The sequence below is a fragment of the Myotis brandtii genome, unplaced genomic scaffold (assembly GCF_000412655.1).
Source record: "Myotis brandtii unplaced genomic scaffold, ASM41265v1 scaffold44, whole genome shotgun sequence".
In the NCBI taxonomy this organism is placed as follows: Eukaryota; Metazoa; Chordata; class Mammalia; order Chiroptera; family Vespertilionidae; genus Myotis; species Myotis brandtii.
The window spans coordinates 811,165-836,424 of record NW_005366833.1 but is presented as its reverse complement, the minus strand read 5'-3'; the positions used below and the strand labels follow the sequence as shown (position 1 = coordinate 836,424).

The 25,260-nt window shown below is 38.8% G+C and overlaps 1 protein-coding gene across 1 annotated transcript in view; it reads right to left on the bottom strand.

The window, feature by feature from the left end:
• Positions 1-25,260, bottom strand: part of GLIS3 (GLIS family zinc finger 3) — a 450,661-nt gene that overhangs the window by 88,145 nt on the left and 337,256 nt on the right. The window contains exons 5-6 of the mRNA XM_005874458.2: positions 15,231-15,392; positions 12,091-12,201 (exon numbers count right to left, since the gene is read on the bottom strand). Of these exons, the coding sequence (XP_005874520.1) occupies positions 12,091-12,201; positions 15,231-15,392 (273 nt within the window). The remainder of the gene's footprint in view (positions 1-12,090; positions 12,202-15,230; positions 15,393-25,260) is intronic.

The following is a 25,260-nucleotide window of genomic DNA, read 5'->3' as shown; positions in this document are numbered from 1 at the left end:
CTGAATGACAGAGAGAGGATTCCACTTGTACAACTCCAGTGGTGCCTGGAAGATGTGTTTGTCAAGTTCTCCTCAAGCAAGAATCCAACTAAACCAGCTGGGGCAAGAAAAAAATCTCTTCTTCCTATAGAAAATTCTTGCTATTATCTCACTACCTCTTTAAACCACTAATTAAAGCCAGTTTCCTCAGCAGAAATGGAGGACAACAAGCCATTTCCCTCTGTATCATAACACCTTCTCATAACTCCCACTCCTGTGGGCACAGCCACTTCCTCTCCAAGGACTGCATTCTGTCTAAGGCAGGGCTGCAGTGAGCACTGTGCACGGTTTCTCAATAGAAGCTACAGCCAACCTATGGGATTGCTGACACTCTCCAGATTTCACAAATGAGAGCCTGAAGTTCAGAGATATTAAATAACTCATCCAAGGTTATATCATTAAAACTGGTGGTGTAGGGATTAGAATCCAGGTGCATGGCTCAGAAGTCCATATGCAGAAGAAATAAGCAGATAACTTACACTAGAGGAAATAAAATACCAAATAATTATAATAACAAAGAAATAAGGAGAGGTCTTCTGCCAATCTAGAAAAGGCAAAATCAGGAAACAACCAACGTCTAAAATGGGCACAGAAATAAACTCTTTAGTATGAAATCAATACCACCCATCTCTCATTCACAAAACGGTATCTAGGGGCGAACTGACAAATGGCAGTGGTTTCCAACCCAGGCACATGGATTCTCTGGATGGACATAGGCATCAGGATGGTCAGTTTGTCGGGTTGAGATTTTAAAACCCATATACATGACTACAAATGTGTTTCTTATATTTACAAAAACACAAAGTGATTATACGAACAAGTCATAATTATGCCACAATCCCAGTTTCCATTAATTGTTTTCAAACAGCTAAAATCTCAGTTAAATTAATGGAAGAATCTGGAGTAGAGAAAACCAACTTACTAAATTTTCAACAACCACTTGTCTTCTCTCTTAGAAACACTTAATAGACAACATGAGTTAATTTTAGCCATAGTTGCTAACCTTTATTGGGCAAGTATAATGTGTCAGGTACCATGCTAAGTGTTTTACTGTCATTATTTCATTTAATATGATATAAACACTGTATTAACGAATGTATGATATAAACTTATGACAAAAATGACTCATTTAAAAATTAACATTATGATGAACTTATATGATTCTATAAATTCTCTGACATACAACACAAAATGTAGTTTAAAAAGTATCCACTCATTTGCTTAAAATATAAACTTCTTTTACATTCTTTGTACAGTGTCTTTAAATTAATTGGCATGGGTACATTTACACAATGGAATACTGCTTGGCTGAAAAAAAGAAGGAAATCTTACCCTTTGTGAGAGCATGGATAAACCTACACAGCATTTTGCTAAGTGAAATAATCCAGTCAGAGAAAGACAAGTATCATATTACTTCACTCATATAAGGAATCTAATGAAGTAACAAGCAGAATAGTGACAGACACATAGAGAACAGGCTGACAGCTGTCTGGGCAATGGTGGTGGTGGGTGGTGGGGAGAAAAAAACTCATGGACACTAAAAACCACGTGGTGATTGCTGGGGGGAGGGGGAGTGGGGAGGGGTGGAGGAGGGTATATATAGAGGGAGATAAATGGTGATGGAAGGAGACTTGACTTGGAGTGGTGAACACACAACACAATATACAGATGATGTATTATAGAATTGTATGCCTGAAACCTGTACAATTTGTTAACCAGTGTCACCCTAATAAACCCAATAAAAAGGAAAAAATATATTGGGGAAAAATTAATTGGCATAAACAAATTTCCTTTGAACTGTCAATGGTATAGTGAAAGGGAATGCTACTGGGTATATCCAATAATTAATTTCCTTCTGTTTTCCTAGTGAATAATCAATTTGCACTAATATAAATTATACTCTGAGGTTCAACATGCTCCATTTTCATTTGGCTAGTGTCACCTTCAAATAAAGTAACCTCAGTTAAATTTTAACATAATGGGTTTGAGTTTATGGGTGTGATGGTCAGTTTTATGTGTCCACTTGGCTAGTTTCTAGTCCCCAGTTACACCATAAACCACTAATCTAGGTTTGCTGTAAAGGTATTTTTTTAGATGTGATTAACATCTACAATCAGTTGATTTTTAATCCAATCAGTTGAAAGGCCTTAACAACAGACGTGAGGTTTCCTGGAGGAAGAAATTCCACCTGCGGACTGCTCACCCAATCCTGGGAGCTAGAAACGTGGGCACCATCTTGAATCTTCCCTTCTCCTCACTCCTGGATTTCAATTCATCTACGCTCCCTGTCCACTCATATTTACCCCAAATGCTACTAACCTTTTTCAGACCTCCATTGAATCTTACAAAAGTACTTACTGTCCTAACCAGTACACTCTCCACTCTCCACTTCAACATACTATCTGTATAATCAGCCCACCCCTTGTCAAAATCCAATTTTAATACCTCAGATTGCCTCAAAAAAAGGGTACATCTTACCATTTTTGTACACCCAAGCGATTAGCAAAATAACAAACTGAGGGTAAATGCTGAGTAAGCAGCAGTAAATCCTCTGGGGCAGTACATCTTATTAGCTGGGCAGAGTCTTTATGAGTGTGAGATCTATGGGGAAAGTCACTAGGAGTCCTGCACTGCGTTGGGCTCACATGGTTTCATGTTTGTTTATTTTAGACAGCTCTAGTGAGGTATAATTCATATACAAAAAGACTCTATATATTTAGTGCACAATTTGATGACTTTGCACATAATGTTAACACCTGTGATACCATCACTACAATCAAGGTGACAGACATATTCACCACCTCCAAGAATTTATCTGAGTCCCTTTGTGGCAGTTCTTTTGTCTTTTTTGGGGGGGTGGGGGAAATCACCAGAGTGCTTTAATTTTGGAAAATCGGTGAACTCTATGGAGCCTTTCCCTAGGGGGGAAAAAACATTTTCCCCATAATTTCTGGGATTTCATGAGCTTCCTAAAACCTATTCATCCATTCATGGACCCCCCCATGGATCCCTGAATAGAACCAAATATCATTGGTTAAAATTTGATTTTAATTCCCTCCAGTTTGGGTCTCAGCTTCATTTCCCTTGTTTGCATCTTTTTTCTACCCATTGCTATCGAGCATCTATATAACCGAGGAAGACTGGCTATAGTACTCGCTGAAAAATGATTCCACCTAAAAGAATAGTTCTCAGGAAGGGAAATATTTCCAAGTACACTGTTGTTCTGTTGTCGGTCACAATACACTGCCCTGGATTGCAGGTATGTGATACAACAATGCATTCTACTGAAATAGCTACCCTTTTACCTCTGAGGCCCTGTGTTTGCCTTTCAAGCTAGCTGTAAAGATAGGGAAATAGAAAAACCAGGGGAATGTAACTTAAGCTCAGTCACGAAGCAATTCATGGCAAAGCTTAAAAGAAGCCCATACCTCCTGACGTCCAATTCAAGACACAGCCACCTGCCTAGTATCCACCATGAGAAGTTTTTACATTAGACTTATCCAAGCCTGCGTGTGAAGTCACCCTGAAAATAAATCTTCACAGCTCTGAGAGCCAAGATGCTAACAAATGGGAAAAGAGTGTCCACGGATATCAAAGACAAAATGCAACTAAAGCTGAAAAGGGAAGACAAATGAGAACTAGCAGAACCAGCATAACTGCACACGGGAAACAGCATTTCAGACGTGGAGATGAGGAGTGAATGCCCCAGAAGGCAATAGTGAGCTATGTCATGATATTTCAGGACATTATATTTAGGCAGCAGAGAGTCTGAGTTAAATGCTTTTATTCCAAAATCATTTTCATAGAGAATCCACAAAATCTAGTAAGAGAAAGGAAATGAGAAGCTTAGAAGGCTTCTGTCCGATAGTCAATCAATCAAAAAAGCAATTATGTAGGAACTATTTCCATAAGGTAGCTGTGCTAGGCACTGTACAGCTTCAACTGCTCATTAAAGCACTTGTCACAGGGTCCTCATCCCTTGCATAGTTGGCCAGAGCTGTGCCAAACACCCCTACTTTTTTTTTGTCCCAATTAAGAATTTTGAGGGGGAAGAGAAATAAAACTACTTTACCATTCAAGACGAAGTGTTATAATGTAATCGAGAGCAATGTAAAAACCCAAAGATATCCCCCTTGCTTTCAGACAACAGAACCTAAGACTTAAGAATCTCCATCATTTCCAAAGGAACTCTCAGAAACCATGTTCCTAAGCATTTTTTATGCAAATGGATCACAGCATTTCTTCTACTGCACTGAAAGCAAGTGTCTCCACATGTCTCCTGTTGGAATGAAATCTCCAGGAGGGCAAGCTCAGGTCTTACTTGTTTCTAAATCCTCAGAGCTGGTGAACGGCCTCACTTGTGAACCACAAATACTAACCATCCAAGCCCTTTTCTTAGGTGGGAGATGTAAGCTACCCATTTTGCTCTCTAGCATCCAGTCCCTTCGGTGCAACCATGATTGAGGACAGGCTGCAGAAAAGTGCGATTATAACAAGCTACAGTGATCCTGAATACTACTGTGCTCAGGTTTTTAAAAATTATATCTTATTAATAATTTTTAAAATATATTTTCATTGATTTCAAAGAGGAAGGGAGAGGGAGAAAGAGATAGAAAAATCAATGATGAGAGAGGATCATTGATCAGCTGCCTCCTACATGCCCCCTACTGGGGATCAAGCCTGCAATCCAGGCATATGCCTGGACCAGGAATTGAACTGTGACCTCCTGGCCGACGCTCAACCACTGATGCACATGGGCCGGACAGTACCAGGTTCTTTTAAAAGAAGCGCAAACAGGAAGGTATAAAATTTTGACTTAAGTAGTGCTTTAAAAAATTTTGCAACTAATACATTCTTCTCATTTCCAAAGTGGTCATTTCAATGAGTTCCTGACCATCTCACCTCAGTAGGTCCCCCTCTGTAATCTCAATTTCAATTCCCTTGCTGTTACCTTGCTTGCACTTATGTTACTGCTAGAGGCCTGGTACATGAAATTCATGCACAGATGGGGGGGTCCATCAGTCCGGCCTGCACCCTTTCACAATCTGGGACCCCTCAGGGGATGTCCAACTGCAGGATGTCCTAAACCGGCAATCAGACATCCCTCTCATAATCCAGGACCGCTGGCTCCTAACCGCTCACCTGCTTGCCTGCCTGATCGCCACTAACCACCTCTGCCTGCCTACCTGATCACCCCTAACCGCTCCCCTGCTACCTGTTTGCCTCTAGCCACTTGCCTGCCTGCCTGATCGTCCCTAACCACTTGCATGCCTGCCTGATCACCCCTAACTGCCTGATCACCCCTAACCACTCTGCCTGATCATCCCTAACTGCTCACCTGCCTGCCTGATCACCCCTAAGCGCCTCTGCCTCGGCCCCTGCTGCTGCGGCTTCATCTGGAAGGTCATCCAGAAGGTCATTTGGCTGTCCAGTCTAATTAGCATATTATGCTTTTATTATTATAGATTTTCTGTTTACCTTTCTATTGTTGTTGGACTTCACCAAGGCAAGGTGGCTTTTTGAGGACAGAGAATGTATGTGTCTGTCATATATACACTCGCATCTATGGGTCTAATGCAGTGCCTGACACATAGTACCTCCTTAATATATATTTGTTGAATGGAATAAATAAAAGTACTTGAGACTGTATTCCTCAAGTAATTTACTAGAAGAGCAACCTGATGAGAAGCTTGAGAGGAAAAAGAAGATTGTTGGCCAAGTAATTTTGAGCTATGCTTACTGTTATCTTCCCCTTGGAGTATTGGTATATCCAAGGGTCTGAGAACTCTTGCAAGAAGGAAACCATTAAATATTATTTAACTCAGCATTTCTCAGATTAATAGGACAGCAAAAACTTTTTAAAGGTAAATATTGAATAACATCCTGTGGAATGTGTTCCAAAGAACACACTTTGGTAAACATTGTTTTAAGAGCTAAAAAAATATACTGGGCCACTAGGCCCAGGGATGATGGCATTTATTTTTCTGTATTTATAAGGCTGAAGCCAGCTTCTCCAATCTCTTCAGAAAAGAACATAAGCCTTTTCTCACTACTTACTCTCATGGACAACTGCTCCTGCCCACCACTTTCCCACCCCCAAATGTGAGTTCTCAATTCCTTTTAAACAACTCCAATCACCATGTACCATCAAAATGCTCTTGAAAGCATAGCTGGTTATACATTGGATCTGCTTAAAACAGAAGCTGCCAGACAACTGGTTTAAAATCCAAATCAGTACTGTAGGCCTAGGATTAACTTGACCTTTTTTTCTCCTTTAAATTTAATTATTAGTTAGCATCACTATTTTGAACCAAAAAAATATTTGTTTTACAAAAGCATACCCAGAGCCTTCCTTGAAATCGGTTATCCTTAACTGAGGCACCAAGACATTCAGGCAGGCAGTATCTCTTACCATTGTTTTGAGGTGTGATACCAATAATTTGTTACCGGCAATTGTTAACAAGTACAGAAGTTAGTGACTTGCTTAACAAAAAACAAACATAATTAGTGCTGTTTTAACATGAGTCCTGTAATAGCATCTCTCTCACTCCAATTCCAATATGATTTCTTAAATGTGAGAGGAAGGGAAGGGAGTTAGCTCATCTTGAAATTATATGTCCATGATATGTGCCCATTACTGACATTCCATTAGGAGCTGGAGTGATTTAGTTTATTCCTGAGCAGAGAAGGAAGAAAGGGAAGGAGGAAGGGAGGGTTTTGTCACAATCTGGGAAGGCCTCTGATTATGGATCACTGTGCATGCCATCCCCCATGTAGATGGTAACAGTAAACAACGGACAGAAAAGTGAGCCTCTTGGCTCTTCTAACACAAGCTTCCATTTAGGGAAAACTGTATTTTTTCACATTAGTTTTTAAGATTCCAACAACTGCACAGAGCAAAGTTAACCTACATGGTGCTTAATGAAATTGTTTACAGTTTTGAATGTATATGGCTCTGAACAGATTTCAAAGAATTGCCAATTCCATGTGAACAGAGTTGCATTAAATAAGCTGCTCTATTCTAGCCAGGAAGCTATTTAGTAGTAGAGCTGTTCTCTAAGTAGGAAATATAATACATGCTGCATTCACACACGTTTCAAAAGCTGTGCTTGGTTTAAAACAGCTTGCATTGAGATCCCCAAAGTGAAAGTCATCGACCACGGTGGGCCAAAGGTGAACGTGTAACAAACATTTAACAGATCACACTGAAAGTTTGGAATGGAGGAAGTGTGAAATGGACGGAAGAGTCATGTCATCTCTAACTGTTGGCCCAGCATTCTTTGCATTCACTTTTAAAAAGTCCATTTTGATAATGGGCCAGAGTTGAAGGAAACTCCCCTGCTTATGGCACTTCCAAGGTGAAAATGAAAAATTCTGATAAAGCTCACAAACTTGAGGAAAATTCCAAGTGGCTCATTGCCTTAATTTTCTCTCATTTCACCACCCATTGTCAGCCAGGGCTGGAGGACAGACTCTACCTTCAGCTCGGCAGGCTAGATTCTACTCTCACTAGAGACCTTCACTAGTGACTTGAGTATTTCCCTACTCATTTATCTGTGTAGCCCTCTATTTAATAAACTCGAGATCTGCAAAGCACATTCCACAGAAGAAGTCTGCACATAGCTGATGGGATGTGTGGGTGTGCACGCATTAGACAAAGAGAAAAGTTACTCCCTGCATGTAATGAGACAAATTATCCCAATTCCTTTGTAGAAAGGTGTTTTTCCCCCTTCTTCTTTCTTTTTTTCTGCATAAATAATATTTAGCTAAGATTTCACGTTCTCGGTTTTTAGTAGGATCCAACAGGTATGGGAAAGGGCCACATGACAATGGCCAGGGCATAGCTTAAAAGATCTCTGCCCCTCCTTATAAACATTTGTCTTAAAGCTCAAGGTGCCTTGTCACTGGCCCTGATTTCAGAGTCGGACCTCATAAAGCCAGCAACGTTAAGACCAAAATAATGTCATTTAGTGTCTGGGGGGGAGAGGGGTTAAAAAAAGGATTAGAGGCAGACAGGCCAGGGATATTAAATGAGTCCATGACTAACAGGGTGTGACAGAAAGGGTTTTATTCTTTTCAACAAAACAATTCCCTAGGGCTGGGACCATTACTCCACTGTGCCTTTATCACCTTGGAATTTTTATGGTTATTTTTGATGAATTCACATTTTTGTAAAGGCTTTTTTGAAATGATGCCAGTTTTCAATTTTAATTAAAGTCGTAAATAATCTTAATTCTGCCTTAAAAGGTTTATTGTTTCTTACTTTTTTTATTATTGCTGCCAGGAAATATTTCAAATACCAAGCCCTGATGTGAGTTAGCAATTAGAATCTCTCCAAGGTCTAGTAACAACACTGTACCATGTAAATATTATACACCAGTACACCAGCACAAGGTTCGAACATGCGGATTGACTGATTTCAGGTTTATTAGCACTGTTTCTCCTGGGAGTGACATTTCCTCTTTTTATTGGGTGAGACAATTTTTTTCGTTTTAATTTCCATAAATTAATCCATCATAGATCTATAAAGGATTTTTAAATCTTCAGATTAAAAAGACAGGTTAGAATTCAGAAAGTAAACACAGTAAATTTGTCACTAAAGACCAGGCAATGAAAGTCAGCCAAATTCAACTCAACCATCTGCACAAAACTGAGTGAGCATCAAAAGCTAAATCATCGGAGAGACAAAAAGTTATTTTACTTAAGATAAAATTATGACAATACTGAAATACTTGACATCCTATATAATAAAAGCCTAATAAGCAAATTGACCAAACAGTGGAATGACCAGTGGAACAAACAGTCGCTATGACACGCACTGACCACCAGGGGGGCATATGCTCAATGCAGGAGCTGCCCCCAGCCCACAGGCCCAGGCCAGCCAAGGCGGGTGCCAGCGGGGGCCCCTGACCGTCCCACAGTCGCCCTACAGATCGACCCTGATTGCCAGCCAGGCCTAGGGACCCTACCCATGTATGAATTTCGTGCACCGGGCCTCTAGCTAGATTATAATACTGTTCCTTGTTAACTAGATTGCCTGTTGAAGGTTTGTCTGCAAATTGTCTATAAATTTATAATGTGTAATCTTGAAGTCTGATTTTCTTTTTTAAATTAGTGCTCTGAGGATCTTTCACATAAACTACTCTTCCTTTATAGAGGCTGAAATGTACCATATTTGAGCAATAGAAACCATTAACAATTCCTGAAAATGTACATTATGTTTCCATACCCACTGTCACTACATACTGTAGCTTATTTGTCTTGATATGGGACTTGTATTCTGTCATGTCCATGACAACTATTACTATCTATGAAGGTGCTCTCCAATCTCAGGTCAGATTTGCTATTACAGTAAAACCTAATTATGATCTGGAGAATGGTCATATTCAGGGGGAAAACACTCTCAGCAAGAGGTTTTTGTTTGTTTGTTTTTAACAAACACAACTTATCACTTCAAGTTTATAAGATATACACAGACAAAGACAAAAACCATTAGGCAGTAGTCCTGCTAAACGTTAATGTATGCAACAATGATGTATTATTTTAACAATATTGCCCTGGCTGTTTGCTCAGTAGTTAGAGCATCCATCTGCAGACCAAAGGGTCAAGGATTTGATACCTGAACAAAGGCATTGTACCTCAGTTGCAGGTTCCCCAGCCCCGGTAGGGGCATGTATGGGAGGCAACCAATAGATGTTTTTCTCTATCTCTCCTCTCCTTCTCCCTCCCTTCCATTCTCTCCAGAAATCAGTAGAAAAAATATTCTTGGTGAGGATTTAAAAAAAGAGAATATTAAACATCTCCTTACAAATTTATTTATATTATAATATTACTACTCATTTAGCAGCTCCTTTGCTCTTTTAAAATAAAAGAATATATCTAATCCACACCAAATGATCATCTATTATTGTTGATACTATTATATGTTGATAATTAAAGAGACCTAACTATATTTATAGAGAAAAAAATGATTTCAACAATTGACTTACTAGAGTGGGTTTGTATATAATTAAGAATATCCTAATTATGCTAACCAAAATAAGCCAGTCAGAGGAAGATAAGTATACATGATCTCACTCATATGTGGAATCTAATGAATAAAATAAACTGATGAACAAAATAGATCCAGATACATAGAAGCATAGAGCAGACTATTGACCCTCAGAGGGAAGATGGGGAAGAGTGGGTGGGTGGGAAGAGATCAACCAAAGAACTTCTATGCATATATGCATAACCCATGGACACAGATAATAGGGTGGTGAAGGCCTGGGGTGGGGGGTGAGGACAGGCTAGAAGAGGTCAATGGGGGTGGGGAGGAAGGGACATATGTAAGACTTTCAACAATAAAGATTTCAAAAAAATAATATCTATCACATACTCCTAACAGGCATTTTTCTAATAGGGAAGAGGTCAAATTATTCCATATATAAGCCCTCAACTAACTGGCTTTGTGCTAACACCTCTCAAGGAAGAATAACAAAAAGACTACAGAGCATTTTTCAACATAAAAGGGTTATATCCCTATAAACCATGAAAGAATACAAGATTCTAGGTAGCTAGAAGTCATGGTTGCTTGAAAACCATGGCCAAGAGGTTCAATCACTTGAAATAAGTTGAGTCTTAAACTTCCCTTAAGTTTGTTATGAAGGGCCCTTAAATGAATCAGGTACCCACCTGAACACAAATGAAATATTCAAAAAGCCACAGTCAAGTCAACATATTTTCTGCCATGGTCAGAGGATACCTGTTGGTCCAAAAGTTTACAAACTCAATTATTAGGAAATGCCTTGTGAGGTGGTAAACTCCTCATCTCTTGAGGCATTGAAGCACAGCACAGCCAACCACTTGCTGGAGGTCTTATGAGGTCAGGAGAACGAGTCAGGTGGGCTGGCTGGATGATCTTTAGCATTGCTTCTAAACCTGAGATACTATGATTTCTATAAACTTTGAAAGATATATTGATCCCTCATTGATGTCAAAGTAATTTTAGGCTCAATTCCTTTCCCAGATTTTCATATGAAGTACCTATTAAGAAACATTTCTTTTAAATCCTCACCCAAGGATATTTTTTTTTCATTGATTTCTAGAAAGAGTGGAAGGGAGGGAGTAGGGGGAGACAGAAACATCGATGCAAGAGAGACACATCAATTGGTTGCCTCCCATACATGCCCTGACTGAGGGCAGGGAACCTGCAACCCAGATACATGCCCTTGACCCCAGAATCAAACCCGGATGGACCCTTTGGTCCAAGGCGTGATGCTCTAACCACAGAGCAAAATTGTCCAGGACAATAAATATTATTTTTCTAAGCATGGAGGAATGCTTCTATTCTTACTCATCCTAGAAATTAACCTACCTTCTTCATCGGAGTTAAAATTATTTTAGCCTATCGATATTTTATGAAAAAGCACTTATCTCCAGACAGGATTTATGTTGTGCTGTTTTTTCTAATTCAATATTCTTGTTATTTGAACTTAATTTCCATAAAAGCCTTTTATTACTTTGCAATTTAGGAGACTTACACTTAATTTTCTCTGATTCCTATTCTACAAGCTCTCCCCAGAAATTCATATCTGGCTATATCAACTATACACATCACAACCTTGCTATTACAGGCATCCTTCAGAGACATTTCAGGTTTGGTTCCAGAACCCTGCAATACAGCAAGCCACAGGTATTTTTTGGTTTCCCAATACATATAATAAGTATAGTCTTATAAGTGTGCAGTAGCATTATGTCTAAAAAAACAATGTACATACTTTAATTGAAAATATTTTATTGCTAAAAAATGCTAACCATCATTTGAGCCTTCAGGGAGTCAATCTTTTGGCTGGTGGATGGTCTTACGAAAAACAATACCTGGGAAGAGCAATAAACAGAGCCCAATAAAATGAAGTATGCCTGTTATTTCATGGAAGACTTCTCTCTGCAAAGAGTCTAACACATATCAGACCTTGAGACATATACGAATTTCCATCGCCCTGCAGAAGCTCCCAGTATTCAAGAATTTAACTGCTTTTTCTGACTGAGTAACTTCTTTTTTAAAATTACCTTTTTCCTCGCTTGTTGTTCTTTGGAAGAATGAGCCTTCACATGCTTTCTTAGGGAACTTGGGTCTGTGTAGCGTTTGGTGCATCCTGGAATCTGACAAGCATAAGGTTTCTAAATAAGAAAGACAGAAAGAAATGGCTGTGGTTAAATCCTAAAAGTAACTGGGGAAGGTCTACTCAAAGACTTATTTATTGGCTTCAGAGCATGAGCGATTACCAACCAACTGATATGAAATGTTGGGTAATACTTGGACATTTTAATGAGAAAGCCCAGTAAGTTTGCATCAAGGCAGAAAGGAGAGTAAACTTTCAAGAAACAAAGAGACTGCCTATCTTTGATGATTTTTAAGAGATTGCCATAGAGTGTACTTTTACAGGAATCTCTTGTGGCATTTTTTAAACATGGAAATTATTATTAAACATCTCTGGTCATACTTACAGTTATGTTCCCCTGAAAACAGTCATTGGGACTGTCAGAAACTAGGAAACACATATTCTTTAAGAGTTCAGGTATAAAGAAGCTGTAGAAAAGTCCAGAAAAGACTGGGAATGTTTCAGAAGAAACCTGATTCAGAAAGAGAGAGGGAGAGAATTAAAAGGGAAAATTAGTAGAAAATGAGTAGGGGACAGGTTTCAAACAACAGACACATGAAAAATCAGCCAGAGGGACATTAATGGTATTAGTTGTAGAGAAGTCATGGTACTAAGCCTGGGGTATGTGAATAAGCCCTTGGTTGAGTGTGACGAGAACAGAAGTTTTGCTACTCCTTTCCCTCCTGCTCCTGAGCAATGTGAAGTGTGGAGCTTAAGGCTAAGTCTAGAATCCTTTTTATTTCTGTACTGTAAAATTATTTCCGTTTGGGTATTCATATGCTAACAAAAAACTGAATTAAAACTATTCAGGGTTAGAATTATGAACTCAGTAATCTTTATGGGAAAACCATTTTCCTGTAAGTAAAGAATCCACTTAGTGAAGAAAGGTATTTTATCCAAAATTCTGACAGCATTTAGCATAAGGAGTACTTACTGAAAGAGAACGAACACTTAAATTTAAATAACAAATTCTTTCAGCAACTACAGTTTGCTCTTTAAAACAAATGTTTCATTTCTATATGATTTTAAGAGAGCACATCAATTTGTTAAACACAATAAAAATTTAAACCATAGTAGTTTGGATCTTAAAAGTAAAAATGATGACTTCAACAAAATAAGACCCAAAGCACGGAGGTATGGAACAGACTGACATACCTCGATGTGAAGAGGTATGAGGGATGAGAAGAGATAAACTAAAGAACTTACATACTTATATGCATAGCCCATGCACACGGCAATAGAGTAGTGAAGACCTAGGGGAGTGGGTAAGGGCTGGGAGGAGTGGGGGGAAGAGAGAAAATGGGAGATATCTGTAATACTATCAACAATAGAAAATACATTTTAAAAATATTTAATAAAGAAGTGATTTTTAAAAAATAAAAATAGCTGAGTTTTAAAAGCTACTGCATTGTACTGAATCATAAAATCATTATCTTAGGTAGCTTTCCTTAAAAGTTTTAAAAAAGGATATTTTTTAAAATTCCAAAATGATTTTAGAAAATGCTCTGAAGTTTGATTAGCTAAAATTAGCTCCAAAGAAGGGTATAGTAGAACCCTAACATTTAGCCTCACAATAGTTCTTTCAAACTACAGATAACTAGCTAGAGTAGAAGCAATTTCTCAAGACAATCTTGTCTCATGAATGTTCATTCTTCCATGATAATGTTTAATGATAAATTGAAAAATTTATTGGATTCTACCCAGACCATTTTAGACATACAAAACAGGGCATTTTTTAACATAATATATTCTTTTTTCCTATTTCTACCTTTAAAAAAATACTGCTATTCACCAAATTTATTCATTTAATATTCTATTCTGTTGGTCCTAAAATCACTTAATTCAATTCAGCTGGAGCAGGAAGGGTCAATCTTATATCCATATTACTCTAATTATATTTCAGATATTTACTAGGCAAACCATCACATTTATGTATATCAGGAGATAATTCTGTTTAGAAAGGTTATGTGACATAGTTAAAATGACTTTTATCAATATGACTAATAGAGGCTAATATAAAATTTAATAAATATGTCAACTATAACATCAGAAGAATATTAAATATGTATGAGAAGGTGTGTAGAAATCACAGTATCTTTTCGAAATTCAAATCCTGGTGTAGTTTAATAATAGACATCAGAATGTTAACACTGAAAAAGTACTGTCATGAATACATTATTTGCAAGAATGTGGGATAAGAGATCTGTGATGTGTATAATGCATTTATCCTGATGGTTTTAAGTGAAGTGAAATTACATACAGTCTACCTGGCCTCATATAAGGAAAATGGCATCAAAACCTGAGAAATGCAAAGAAGAACATTCAACATAATTGAGAATATAAAAGCGAGTGTGGAGTCTAGAAAAGACATTTGTAAATGCTCTAAGAAGGTGTGATAATGAAAATCATAAAACTGAGCCTGGGGAAAGAGTTGCTGATTCTTTTTAGATTACTTAAAGGTGAAAATACCAGCGGGTTTCTAAAGCAAAAGGCCACATTCACTCTCAAAACCCACGCCAGCCTCCACATGTTTATGTCAAGAAGAAAAGAACCAGAATAAGAAAAAAAAGGTACAGTTGTTGGTATGGAAAATAATAATACAATAATTATTAAGTAATAATACAAGAATAAATTGTTTCGAGTGCTCACGACTGTAAACCTACTTTTGCCACACCCTGTATATTGTGTGTCTTAGTACATTTTGATATTTGAATACTTAATTTAATGCCCAATCTGTAGTGGTCATTCTCTGTACTAAAATCTACTCTATGACAGCCCTTAAACTGCCTCTGCTTTGGACACAGAGGTTACCAAAGAACCCCTTAGTCCCAGGCAGCTGTAATATTTAGGATACTCATAACTACAGAAAAATGAGGAAAGAGCCAAACAAGGCCCCTCTGGCTCTTTACCAGGTTCCGTTGCTGCCCTTGGCATTATCCCTGTAACCTGCAGGCCATAAAGCAAACACCTTCACCATCCCACTATCTAAAGGGCACTTCCTCACACCGGGCTTCGGGCTGAAAGTTGGAAAGTTCCTGCCATTCTTACAGTGTCCAGATGCGTCCTCTGGTGCTTGGCACGGTCACTGGAGTTACTGAACGCCTTCTGACAGCCCGGATGCTGGCACAAGTAAGGCTTCTCGCCTGTGTGACTCCGCAAGTGAATCTTGAGATTTTCGAGCCTTGAAAAGGCCTTCTTGCAACCTTCAAACTGCAGAGAGAAAACAATTTGGGGTTGTTGAAAAGGACTTTGAGAGCTTGAGTTTGAGGGACAGAAAAAAGTGTTCCTAGTTTGTACTTAGCCTAAAACAAAAAATAAAATCCAAACAGTAACAAATATTACTTCTAAATATATCTATATGTTTATGTAAACTGCACTTTTCCACTCAATATACATGCCACTTTCTGTATCAGACTTGGGTCCCAAACTGAATCCTGTGATTACTTATGTCAGAGAAAATTCACTGTGAGCCATCTGGCTCAGTTAATAAAAATACAGTAATGCGTGTCTTAAAGACTTATTAAAAAATTAACATACTTTTCCATTTCCAAATTGGTTTAAATTGAAGGAACCAGGAAGGAAGAAACTTTTTACAACTAATAAACTAACAAGAAAAATTAGAGTGATGTATGAGAAAAAAAGTGAATTGAAGATCCAAGAGTTCAAGATGAAAAAGGTATGTGTCACTGAGTTATTATGATCATAAACTTGCTTAACTCTATTTTAAGGGGTTTTCCAACTCCCAAAAGATTGAACTTGTTAAGGGTAATGCCAAGCCTAATGAGATACAGTTTTTAAACATGCTTTCAAAATGGTTCTAAAAGACATTTAATGCTAAATAATTTTCCTAATAAAGTAATGGTTTTAGTTATTTTCATTTTTTTAAAAGAAATTTGGTTACCTAGTTCAAGAAGAGAAGAACTGAAAATGAAAGACTGGCAAGTTCAAGAAATGCTTCATTGGTTTATCAATAATATTTACTAATAGTAATTTTTACATAATGCCTTCTGTGGGCAAAATGTCAGCCACCATTAGCTGGTCAAAGTGATTCCAATCCTTGAAATGCCAATCTAATAAAGAAGGTGTGTTAGAGCAAGCCTATAAAGGAAGCATAAAGGTGAGATGGGCATTTTTATCCTTTAACTCTCTTATTGGTGCTAAGCCCCAAAATATTTGTCACTTTGACAATTTTAATAGCTTTAGAATTTCCACTGAGAAACTTATGAATGTGGGGAAAATTAATCAGAACAAAGCATAATATGTTTACAGCAATTAAGAAACCACACTTCTTAGAGAGGAATGCGTGTGTGAGGAGGGGTATAGGGAGCACAGAATCTAAGCAAAAGTAAATACTAGATGGTTTCCATTCAAAATTAGAAGGTATTACCTAACCTTACTTCAAGATCTTTCATGAAACTCTTTGGTTCTCTTGCTTATTACATTAGATGATGGAGTACATTGTTCATGAAGGGATGATCCAGAGCTGGCCAAGTTTTAGTTATTTGAATTTTCATTTTTAATGAAGGACGAACTAATGAGAAAAGATACTCAAACATGTCATAACTCCATCTTTTTAAGTTGTCCAGATTTTGTATGCTGAAGTATTTTAAGAAATATATGAAAGTTGCACTTATTTTTTGATTGAGAGTTATACATGTTTCATAGACATATGTTGGTTTATTTCAATTTTTATATTTTGCTTAAAATAATTTTGGTGTTTTCCTGATTTTTATAACTTTAGCCTGAACAGAAAATGATTGCTGACGAAGTCAACTACTTTTACAACAGAGTGAAAGATAGAATGCTATGTCGCTAGGGGAAAGGAGTTAAATGGCTTATTTCCACAGATTTTCAATTAGGTCACAAGTTTGAGAATAAAGGTGCTCAAAGTTAACCCCCAATTCATAGCTAAGAGGCCTCTTTTGACCAAACCTCTGTTTTTAAGGTTCTCTCTGAATGACAACTTACAGCAAACTCTTGGAGCTCAGATTATTTTACTTGGAATCACTTGATGGACCACACTTAGGTCTAAAATGAGCCTGTGGTTTTGAACACATCAAGCCTGTAGCATATTTCATACCAAGGCTCTTTTGTAGGTGGACACCATTCTGGGGCCAGTTCCAGGGGTGCATACCCAGACGTGGGAAGGCCCCAGCATCCACTCCCTTCTGCAGTCCCCAGATCTTGGTAAAAGAACAGGCTGCACTGTTTCAGCACCAACATGGGAGTGGAGAGCCACTTGAGAATAGTTAATGAGGTTTTTGTGAGTATTGGACAAACAAGACCCCTGGAGCTACCATGAAGTGATTAGAGCAGTGATGGCGAACCTATGACACACGTGTCAGAGGTGACACACGAACTCATTTTTTTGGTTGATTTTTCTTTGTTAAATGGCATTTAAATATATAAAATAAATATCACAAATATAAATCTTTGTTTTACTATGGTTGCAAATATCAAATGTTTTCTTATCAAGGTTCCTAAAGTGCAAGGTCCCTCCTGAGATTTAAGGTTAAAATCATCACATGACTGCTCGTGTTACTGTCACCAACCAACACTGACACAAAAATTGACCAATATCCTAGTATTAGGTCCTTTCCTACTGGACTGGCTATGGAACCCAGAACTGAGGGCCCAGTGACATACAACTAGATGAACAGGCCTGAGGTTGCCTGTAGTTCAAACACAGACCCTATATGAGAAGACAACAAACAGATTCTCAGCATCCAGCAAGATAGCAGAAGGAGGTAACATGGGAGGGGAGTGATGGTGGGCAAGCATCTGGTATACATTAGTAATTTCATCTAAATAGCATTACTCTCCTCCCTCCCCCCAACTAATACTGCGTAAGCCCTATGAGTGTGGCACTATGTGTTAGGTATTGGGGGGGATCAAGATGCATACAATGCAAACGTTGCTCATGGAAGATGGAAGCAAAGCCTGGGCAGGGCACATACTGCTCATCCTTGAGCAGCGATTCTCAAAGCTGGTGCACTTCCATCTGCCTCATCAGCATGCCCTGGGAACTTGTCGGAAATACAAATTCTCTTGTCCCGCCCCAGAATTATAGAACAAAACCCCAGTTCTGGGGCCCAACATCTGAGTGTTAACAAGCCCTCCAAAAGATTCTGATGCAACAGTGTGCCAGTGAGTTAGGAATGCCATTTATTGTAATCACTGTCGGTTTTCTTACGAAAATCTCCTGACAGCAGTGAGTGTCTCTCGGGATTTACCATTTCTAATTGGGACAAGAGTCCATGGACTAGCAGCAGCGCTGGACTGGAAAGGAACATCTCCAGTCCAGGGTTGGGCAAGGTTATCTCCTGCACAGCCAATGGGACAAAATCTCAGAATGCCAGTCTCATACTAGGAATTCTTTAAACTCCCCACACTCTTTAATCTGCTGCCAGGCAGATGTCGGGTTCTGAAATAGGTAGGACTACAAGTTCCCTCTGTGGCATCCTTACCACAGAACATCTCACGTTTCCAGCGCCCACTGCAGTCCCCCTATTGAGAAAAGGCACTGAGGGGAGCCATCATTTTCCATTTGCACATTTCAGTGGCTCTACAGACACATAAGAGAATAAAACATAAGACTGGAAGTGACAGAACTTTAAATCTCACTGGGTTTGAAAATACTGCGTTGCATGAAGCCTCGCTCTAAGAAATATCTCTTTAAGTCTGTGGCTGTTTTCAAGTAACCAACTTTAATTAATAAGTATAAGTTGCTTTAAACCTAGAGAACCCGAGCTTGCATCACTTTGCTAATTCAGGAGATTATTTCATATTTAAAGGATCACAACGGAACTGTAATCACCATCTCTATATATTGGCTTGATTACAGATTGTTGACATTAGGTGGCATTACGATGACCTTTGAAATATTACTTTCCCTTTCTATTAGATGCTTTTGTGTAAAATTCTGAAACTGAAAGGCTCATTAGACACCATTAAAATAGGATTTATTCCATATGTGTAACCAATAATCAAGGAGAATATTACTCCCTCCCCTAATCAGCTACTTAGAGTGCTGAGGAGCACAAGTTCATATTCAAAGTAGTAATAATAGCAAACCTTTCCTGATCAGGTTTCTATACCACTAAAGTCAACAAAATCCAAACAGAAAGGAGTCTATGATGCTGGACATGCTTTTAAAAATATACATTTGATTTCAATGGAGGCTCAGTGTTTATAACCCTTGGAAGTATAAGTTTTACAATTTAATCAGTCAAGACCAATTAATCCCATTAGTGATGGCTGATACCATGATATGCTGGGCAGTGCCTGGAAGTGGGTGATGAATTATATGTTAATTTACATCTTCCACTTAAATAGCCCAAAGACAACAGCGATGAAAGGCACTGGTGGAAAGGTCAGCAAATATTTCTAATGCAGTGGATAGAGCTAAGGCGACTTCCACAATAAGCCCAAGAATTCAAGTCCACTTGAATCATGGACGTACCTGCAAAAGGTGAAAACAAATGATCGCCTCTCCTGTGACTCAGAGAGGCTACAGGAATAGCTAAGGACCAAGGGCCACCTCACAGACCTGAGAAGAGGTGAGAAATCTGACTCACGTATTCAGCTGAGGTCTAGAAGTGCCCTTCTGGGAGGGCGCCACCCAGCATTATGTACTCATGAATACCCTGGAATCTTGTTAAAATGCAGATTCTGATTCATAGGTATGCCCTAGGGCCTGAGATTCTGCGTTTCTAACAATCTCCGAGGTCCATGGTCGGCAAACTGTGGCTCGCGAGCCACATGCAGTTCTTTGGCCCCTTGAGTGTGGCTCTTCCTAAGCCTTAGGAGTACCCTAATTAAGTTAATAACAATGAACCTACCTATATAGTTTAAGTTTAAAAAATTTGGCTCTCAAAAGAAATTTCAATCGTCGTACTGTTGATATTTGGCTCTGTTGACTAATGAGTTTGCCGACCACTGTCCTAGGTAATTCTCTAAATGTTGAATGTTTGAAGTTACACTTTGAGAAGTAAGGTTCCAGGGATCATTAACTCTCCTCAGGTTGAAAATGTACAGTTTAATGAGGTTTTTTAAAAATATGTTTTTATTGATTTCAGAGAGGAAGGGAGAGGGAGAGAGAGATAGAAACATCAATGATGAGAGAGAATTATTGATTGGCTGCCTCCAGCACGCCCCTCACTGGGAATTGAGCCCAAAACCTGGGTATATGCCCTGATCAGGAATCGAACCATGACTTCCTGATTCATAGGTTGATGCTCAACCACTGAGCCATGCCGGCTGGGCAGTTTAATGAGTTGTGTGGGGTTTTTTTTTTAAAGAAAGCAATAAAATAAATAAAAGTACTAGAGCAAGAATAAAGAAAGGGCTTGCTTTTGATGAGCCAAACTATGGCAGCTTCGTTCTTAAAAGTGTGGAAGAGTAAAATCTAATTTTAAAATTTAAGTTGGGAAGATAACAGAAAGTGTTGTCTGGGGGGGAAAAAAGCAGAAGAAAAACCAGGGGGAAAAAGAGACAAAGAATCAAAATAGAAAGACTGCAGAAGCACATGGGGCCATCTGATTTTGTTTCTTCTTCAGTCTTGTTCGCATTTGGACATATGGTTCGCCTTGTGCCACCCTGTGGTTTCTGTTCCCAGTGCATCCTTATTAGATGCTCCAGCAAATCTTAATATTTACCACAGCAGCCTGTAGAAATTGTTACACATAAAAGGAGAGAGAGAAAATAATTCAAATGTTTTGAAGCTTTCAAAAAGTATCTGGTTCCTGGATTGATTACACTGAGGAATGTGGAATTCCTTCCTCACCCTGTCTCATTCACAATGCTCTGCAACAGGACGGAGATGCCACAGTCTTCTCGCTTTGTGACCTTACTCATGTTTTCAGTCTAATCTGCCCCCCATGCCAGGTCCATCACAGAACAACATACCCACAGAAAAGGAGTTTTTATGTTTCCTTTTGCTTGCTAAAAGGTAATATCTGATTTTTTAATATTTCAAAGATTCTACCCAGAAGAATAGTGGCCTCATTGGAAAATTATTTAACATCATGGCAGGGTTAACCCCAGTTAACTTGAGAGTTCTCTTTACATCAAGGAAATTGGTGCACCCCAAACTGATTTTCCAAAGGTTCCAAGTATCTAAATAGACTTGCAGTTGCATTTCTGATGACAGCCTTCTAAGTTGTCTGGCCCTTCAGTTTGGCTGGGGTTGCTGGAGGGGGAAGAGACTGACACTTTGGCCTCAATGAGTCAGTCAACCACTTCAGGGCCTGCCACTCATCTGGCGTTCTGAAGTGACCTACAGGACTCATTTATCCAGATTTTCTGGAACTATTAAAAATTTTGTAGAATTAATATAAAACCCTTTCTGTAATATTTTCCTAAGCCATAATAAAGAGATCCCAGTTACTATGTTTTTCCTTCTTATTTTGGTGTACAAAATGAATCTATTAACGAGCTCATAAATACAAGTCCTTGGCCTATTGTGCTTCTTGTTTTTGATTAAGAAATCTGTATAAAACAAAGGTTACCTGAATGCAGTATGCGTGTGTTTCTTATTCATTTATGGCAATTTGTTGCTTTTTAGCATTTTGGGTCATGAGTAGCAATTGTTCCTTAAAAGGGTGTGCTAAATGAGGTGACAAAATAAGTGAGGGTGAACTTAAAAAATGAAAATGGGAAAAATGTTTTCGAGAAGCCACAATGTAGAGCAAAATAGATTATTTCTGTGCCAACATTTGAACCATATTAAATTTTTATGGAAATTATGAAGTATCTGGTTTATAACAATTGCAAGGGGCGGGGGACAAATGGAACCTCATCATGGGCATTATATTCACAGCTGGGAAAAGAATACTCCACAGAGCAACACTGGTATTTAAGACAGACTGTACGGCCCTCTCCAGTTACTCAACAAATATAAAGTGCCATATATTATTCATGTTGTGTCAATACAACACCAGAAAGCTACAATTTCGAGCAAATAATTATTTCTGTGAGTGGATAAATCATAAAACTGGTTGTCTGGGATTGTTTAAACATAACAGTAAGTTAGTTGCCTGATATTTTGTTGTTGTTGTTTATTAGCATTGATTTCCTGCAACTCCAAATATATATCCACCAAAGGGTATACATTTCAGAGATTCATAGTCACACCTCTATAAATGCACTTTGATTATATGTCAGTAGAACAAATATATTTAAGACTATGTGACTGGCCCTGCATAAATGTGTAAAAGCAACCAAATCATTTCATCCCTATACCTGTGTTTCTGACCACCACACAGCTAGACATATTTCTACATACATATATCTACACCAGCACAATACATCTAGGAAGTATATATATACACATACATATAGAAGCTCCTTTGAGATGTTTTGTTACTCAGTATTAATGAAAACACTTTTTCAAACTCTTAAAGTCAAGTCTATATACCAAGTATTGAGTTTCTTGCACATTCAGCACTTTATTAGGCTCTGTGGATGTACAAAGGAAACATCACACTCAAACTTACATTTTCTGCATTCCTAGAACATTCCAGGAGATAGGTATATACCCAGAATGAAGTTTTGAATCTGACCCAGCCTGCTCCAACACCCCCAAATTATTTGCTATCTACTAAAGGTAAAGAAACAGAGAAAATGGAGGAAATGTATTTGGATTTTGTGCATTATTTGGGGCATTTAAAAAAATGTCAGAAACATTCTCTAAAACTCGGTTTTTCTAAAAGATCTCTCAAATTTCAGAAGACAGGTAGGGATAGATGACGTAAGAGAACTAAGTAAGCAAAATGAAAGGAGAAGTGAGGAAACAGAGATGGTGTGCCATGTATGTGGTCAGGCCTGTCTTCCCTCTGCCCTCCCACCCTCCCACGCTGGCTCAGGGCCAGTCCAGCTGCGGCTCCTTAATTAAGCAGTGTGCTCCTTTCAGCCCCTGTGCCACTGCACGTGCTACTCCCTGTGCCTGGTGACATCCTCCCGACCCTTCTTTAGCTGGGTGTCATCGCCTCCGTGATGCCTTCCTTTGTGCTTTCACCAGGGCACAAGGGATCACTCCTCACTTACCCGCTACACCTTGCCCACTGACTTGCTAAAACATGGAGCTACACTAATTGGATTGTTTGTCTCCGCCACTAGGCTTTGAGATTTATGAGGACAAGGGACTGAGTCTTATTAATCTTTTTATTGCCGGCACTGGGTACAGTGCTTGGCATATATTCAAGTGACCACAGAGCACTTGCTAAATAAATGCTAAACAAAATAGCCAGAATGAACTCTTTGTAAAATAGCATATTGATTTCCTAGACTTCCTTGTGTAGTAAGCTCATTAAGACCTTTTAATTAGGTAGGGCCAGTTGCCGCTCATGATGACATCAAATGGTCAACATCGCAAAAGCTATAAAATGCATTTATGGGTTTTGCTGGAGTTTAATGTTCTATGGAACAACTGTAAAACATGATTTAATTATCTTAAATCTAATTATGTGAGGAAACAATACTAATAACAACATATGGTTGTATATTTTGCGTGTGGATGAGATGCATGAAATTCTTTACTGACGTGCTGAGAAATGTGTAGTAATGCTGCTGAAGTGAGTGAACTGTTTTCATACCACACCCTTTTCCAAACTTGAGCTAAACATACACAGGCCCATTTAGGAACATGTTATGTTATTAGCAATAATTCAAGGCACATAAATGTGTGCCTTCTTCATGCATAAAGGAAAAGAAACTTTTAAATTGCCCTTTAAAAGTTGAGTGAATATGGTCTCAAATATGCCAGGAAAGAGCCTTTCATCAGAGTGTCTCATGCAAAGAAAAAAAAAACACCCACAAAAAAACCTTTGGGATCTTGCCCTTAATTGCCCTGAGTCAAATAACCCCAAAGAGCAGGTCAAGAAATTCCCCATGAGGCCATGCCTCTGTCCATCCTATAGCCAAGCTCTCTGAATGGGAGGCAGACACCACAGTCCCCTGTAATCCCAAGTTATCATTATGCCCAGCTCCAGCGCTTTCTGTGTTGAGAGTACAGGGGGTACAGCAAGGCCTGGGCCCCACTTTTCCTGTTGGCAGTGGATTGGCTCCCCTGTAATTGTCTTTGACAGCAAAGATGAGAAATGCCACTGCTTGCCTTCAGTTTTATTAAGGATTGGCATGCTTGGTTTAACAGAACTAAGCAATATATTTATTTACTGTGGTGTTTCCCAAAATGATTGCTGAATTCTGTCATCTCTTGACTGAAAAACTGTTTGCTGGTTGCAACAGAATGTATGCTAACATACGTACAGCAACACAAACCTCTGAGACAAACTGTTTAAGTCAATTTGCTATCAGACAGGCACATAGGTGCAAATATGTGCATATGCACTTGTGGGTACAGCCACGGGCACACACTTTAACACTCGCACACATATCCCACACAGATTCTGTAATAAATGTATGTGTTTGAGATCTGTGTGCAGGGGTGTAGAGGCAAACATGAATTTGCCAAGAGAGAAAAGGAAATTCACACATGAAGAGAATAATTTACCATAAATTGGCCCACACTGAGTTTATTCCAAAAAACAGAGTGCAAGATGCCAAACTTTTAATGGCTCTTACTATTCCAGATTTGGCCCTGACAAGCTTTGGAAAAGATGCAAGTGGGCAGGAAAGATGGGATTAAAAAATTATATCTTAAGCCTTTTCACTTTCAAATGTAAAATTTCCACCACTGTGACAGGAGGAAAGAGGATGGCAGGGATATTTTCCTGACACTGTGCTTTTCTCAACAAAAAGCCATCGATTTTCATTATGCATCGCTTAAATATGAATTCTGTACTTGCTAAAAGTCATCTGCAACTGGCTGCTTAAAAAAAGAAACAGATATGAAAATAATGGAACCCAGACCTTGCATTAGCTCTGGCAGCCATAGCAAAGGTGTGAGCTCAGAGTGATGCCTCCCGGCAGCCCCACAGTCCCAGGATTGACAATCTTTTGTGACAACCCACTCTGGTGCATCAAAACCACTCACTCGCTTGCTTCCAGAAGGCATCACTTCCAGTTTCCTTCCTTTCACAGCTGAGCTTTTCCACATGGCTTTCCTGTCACATGCCTG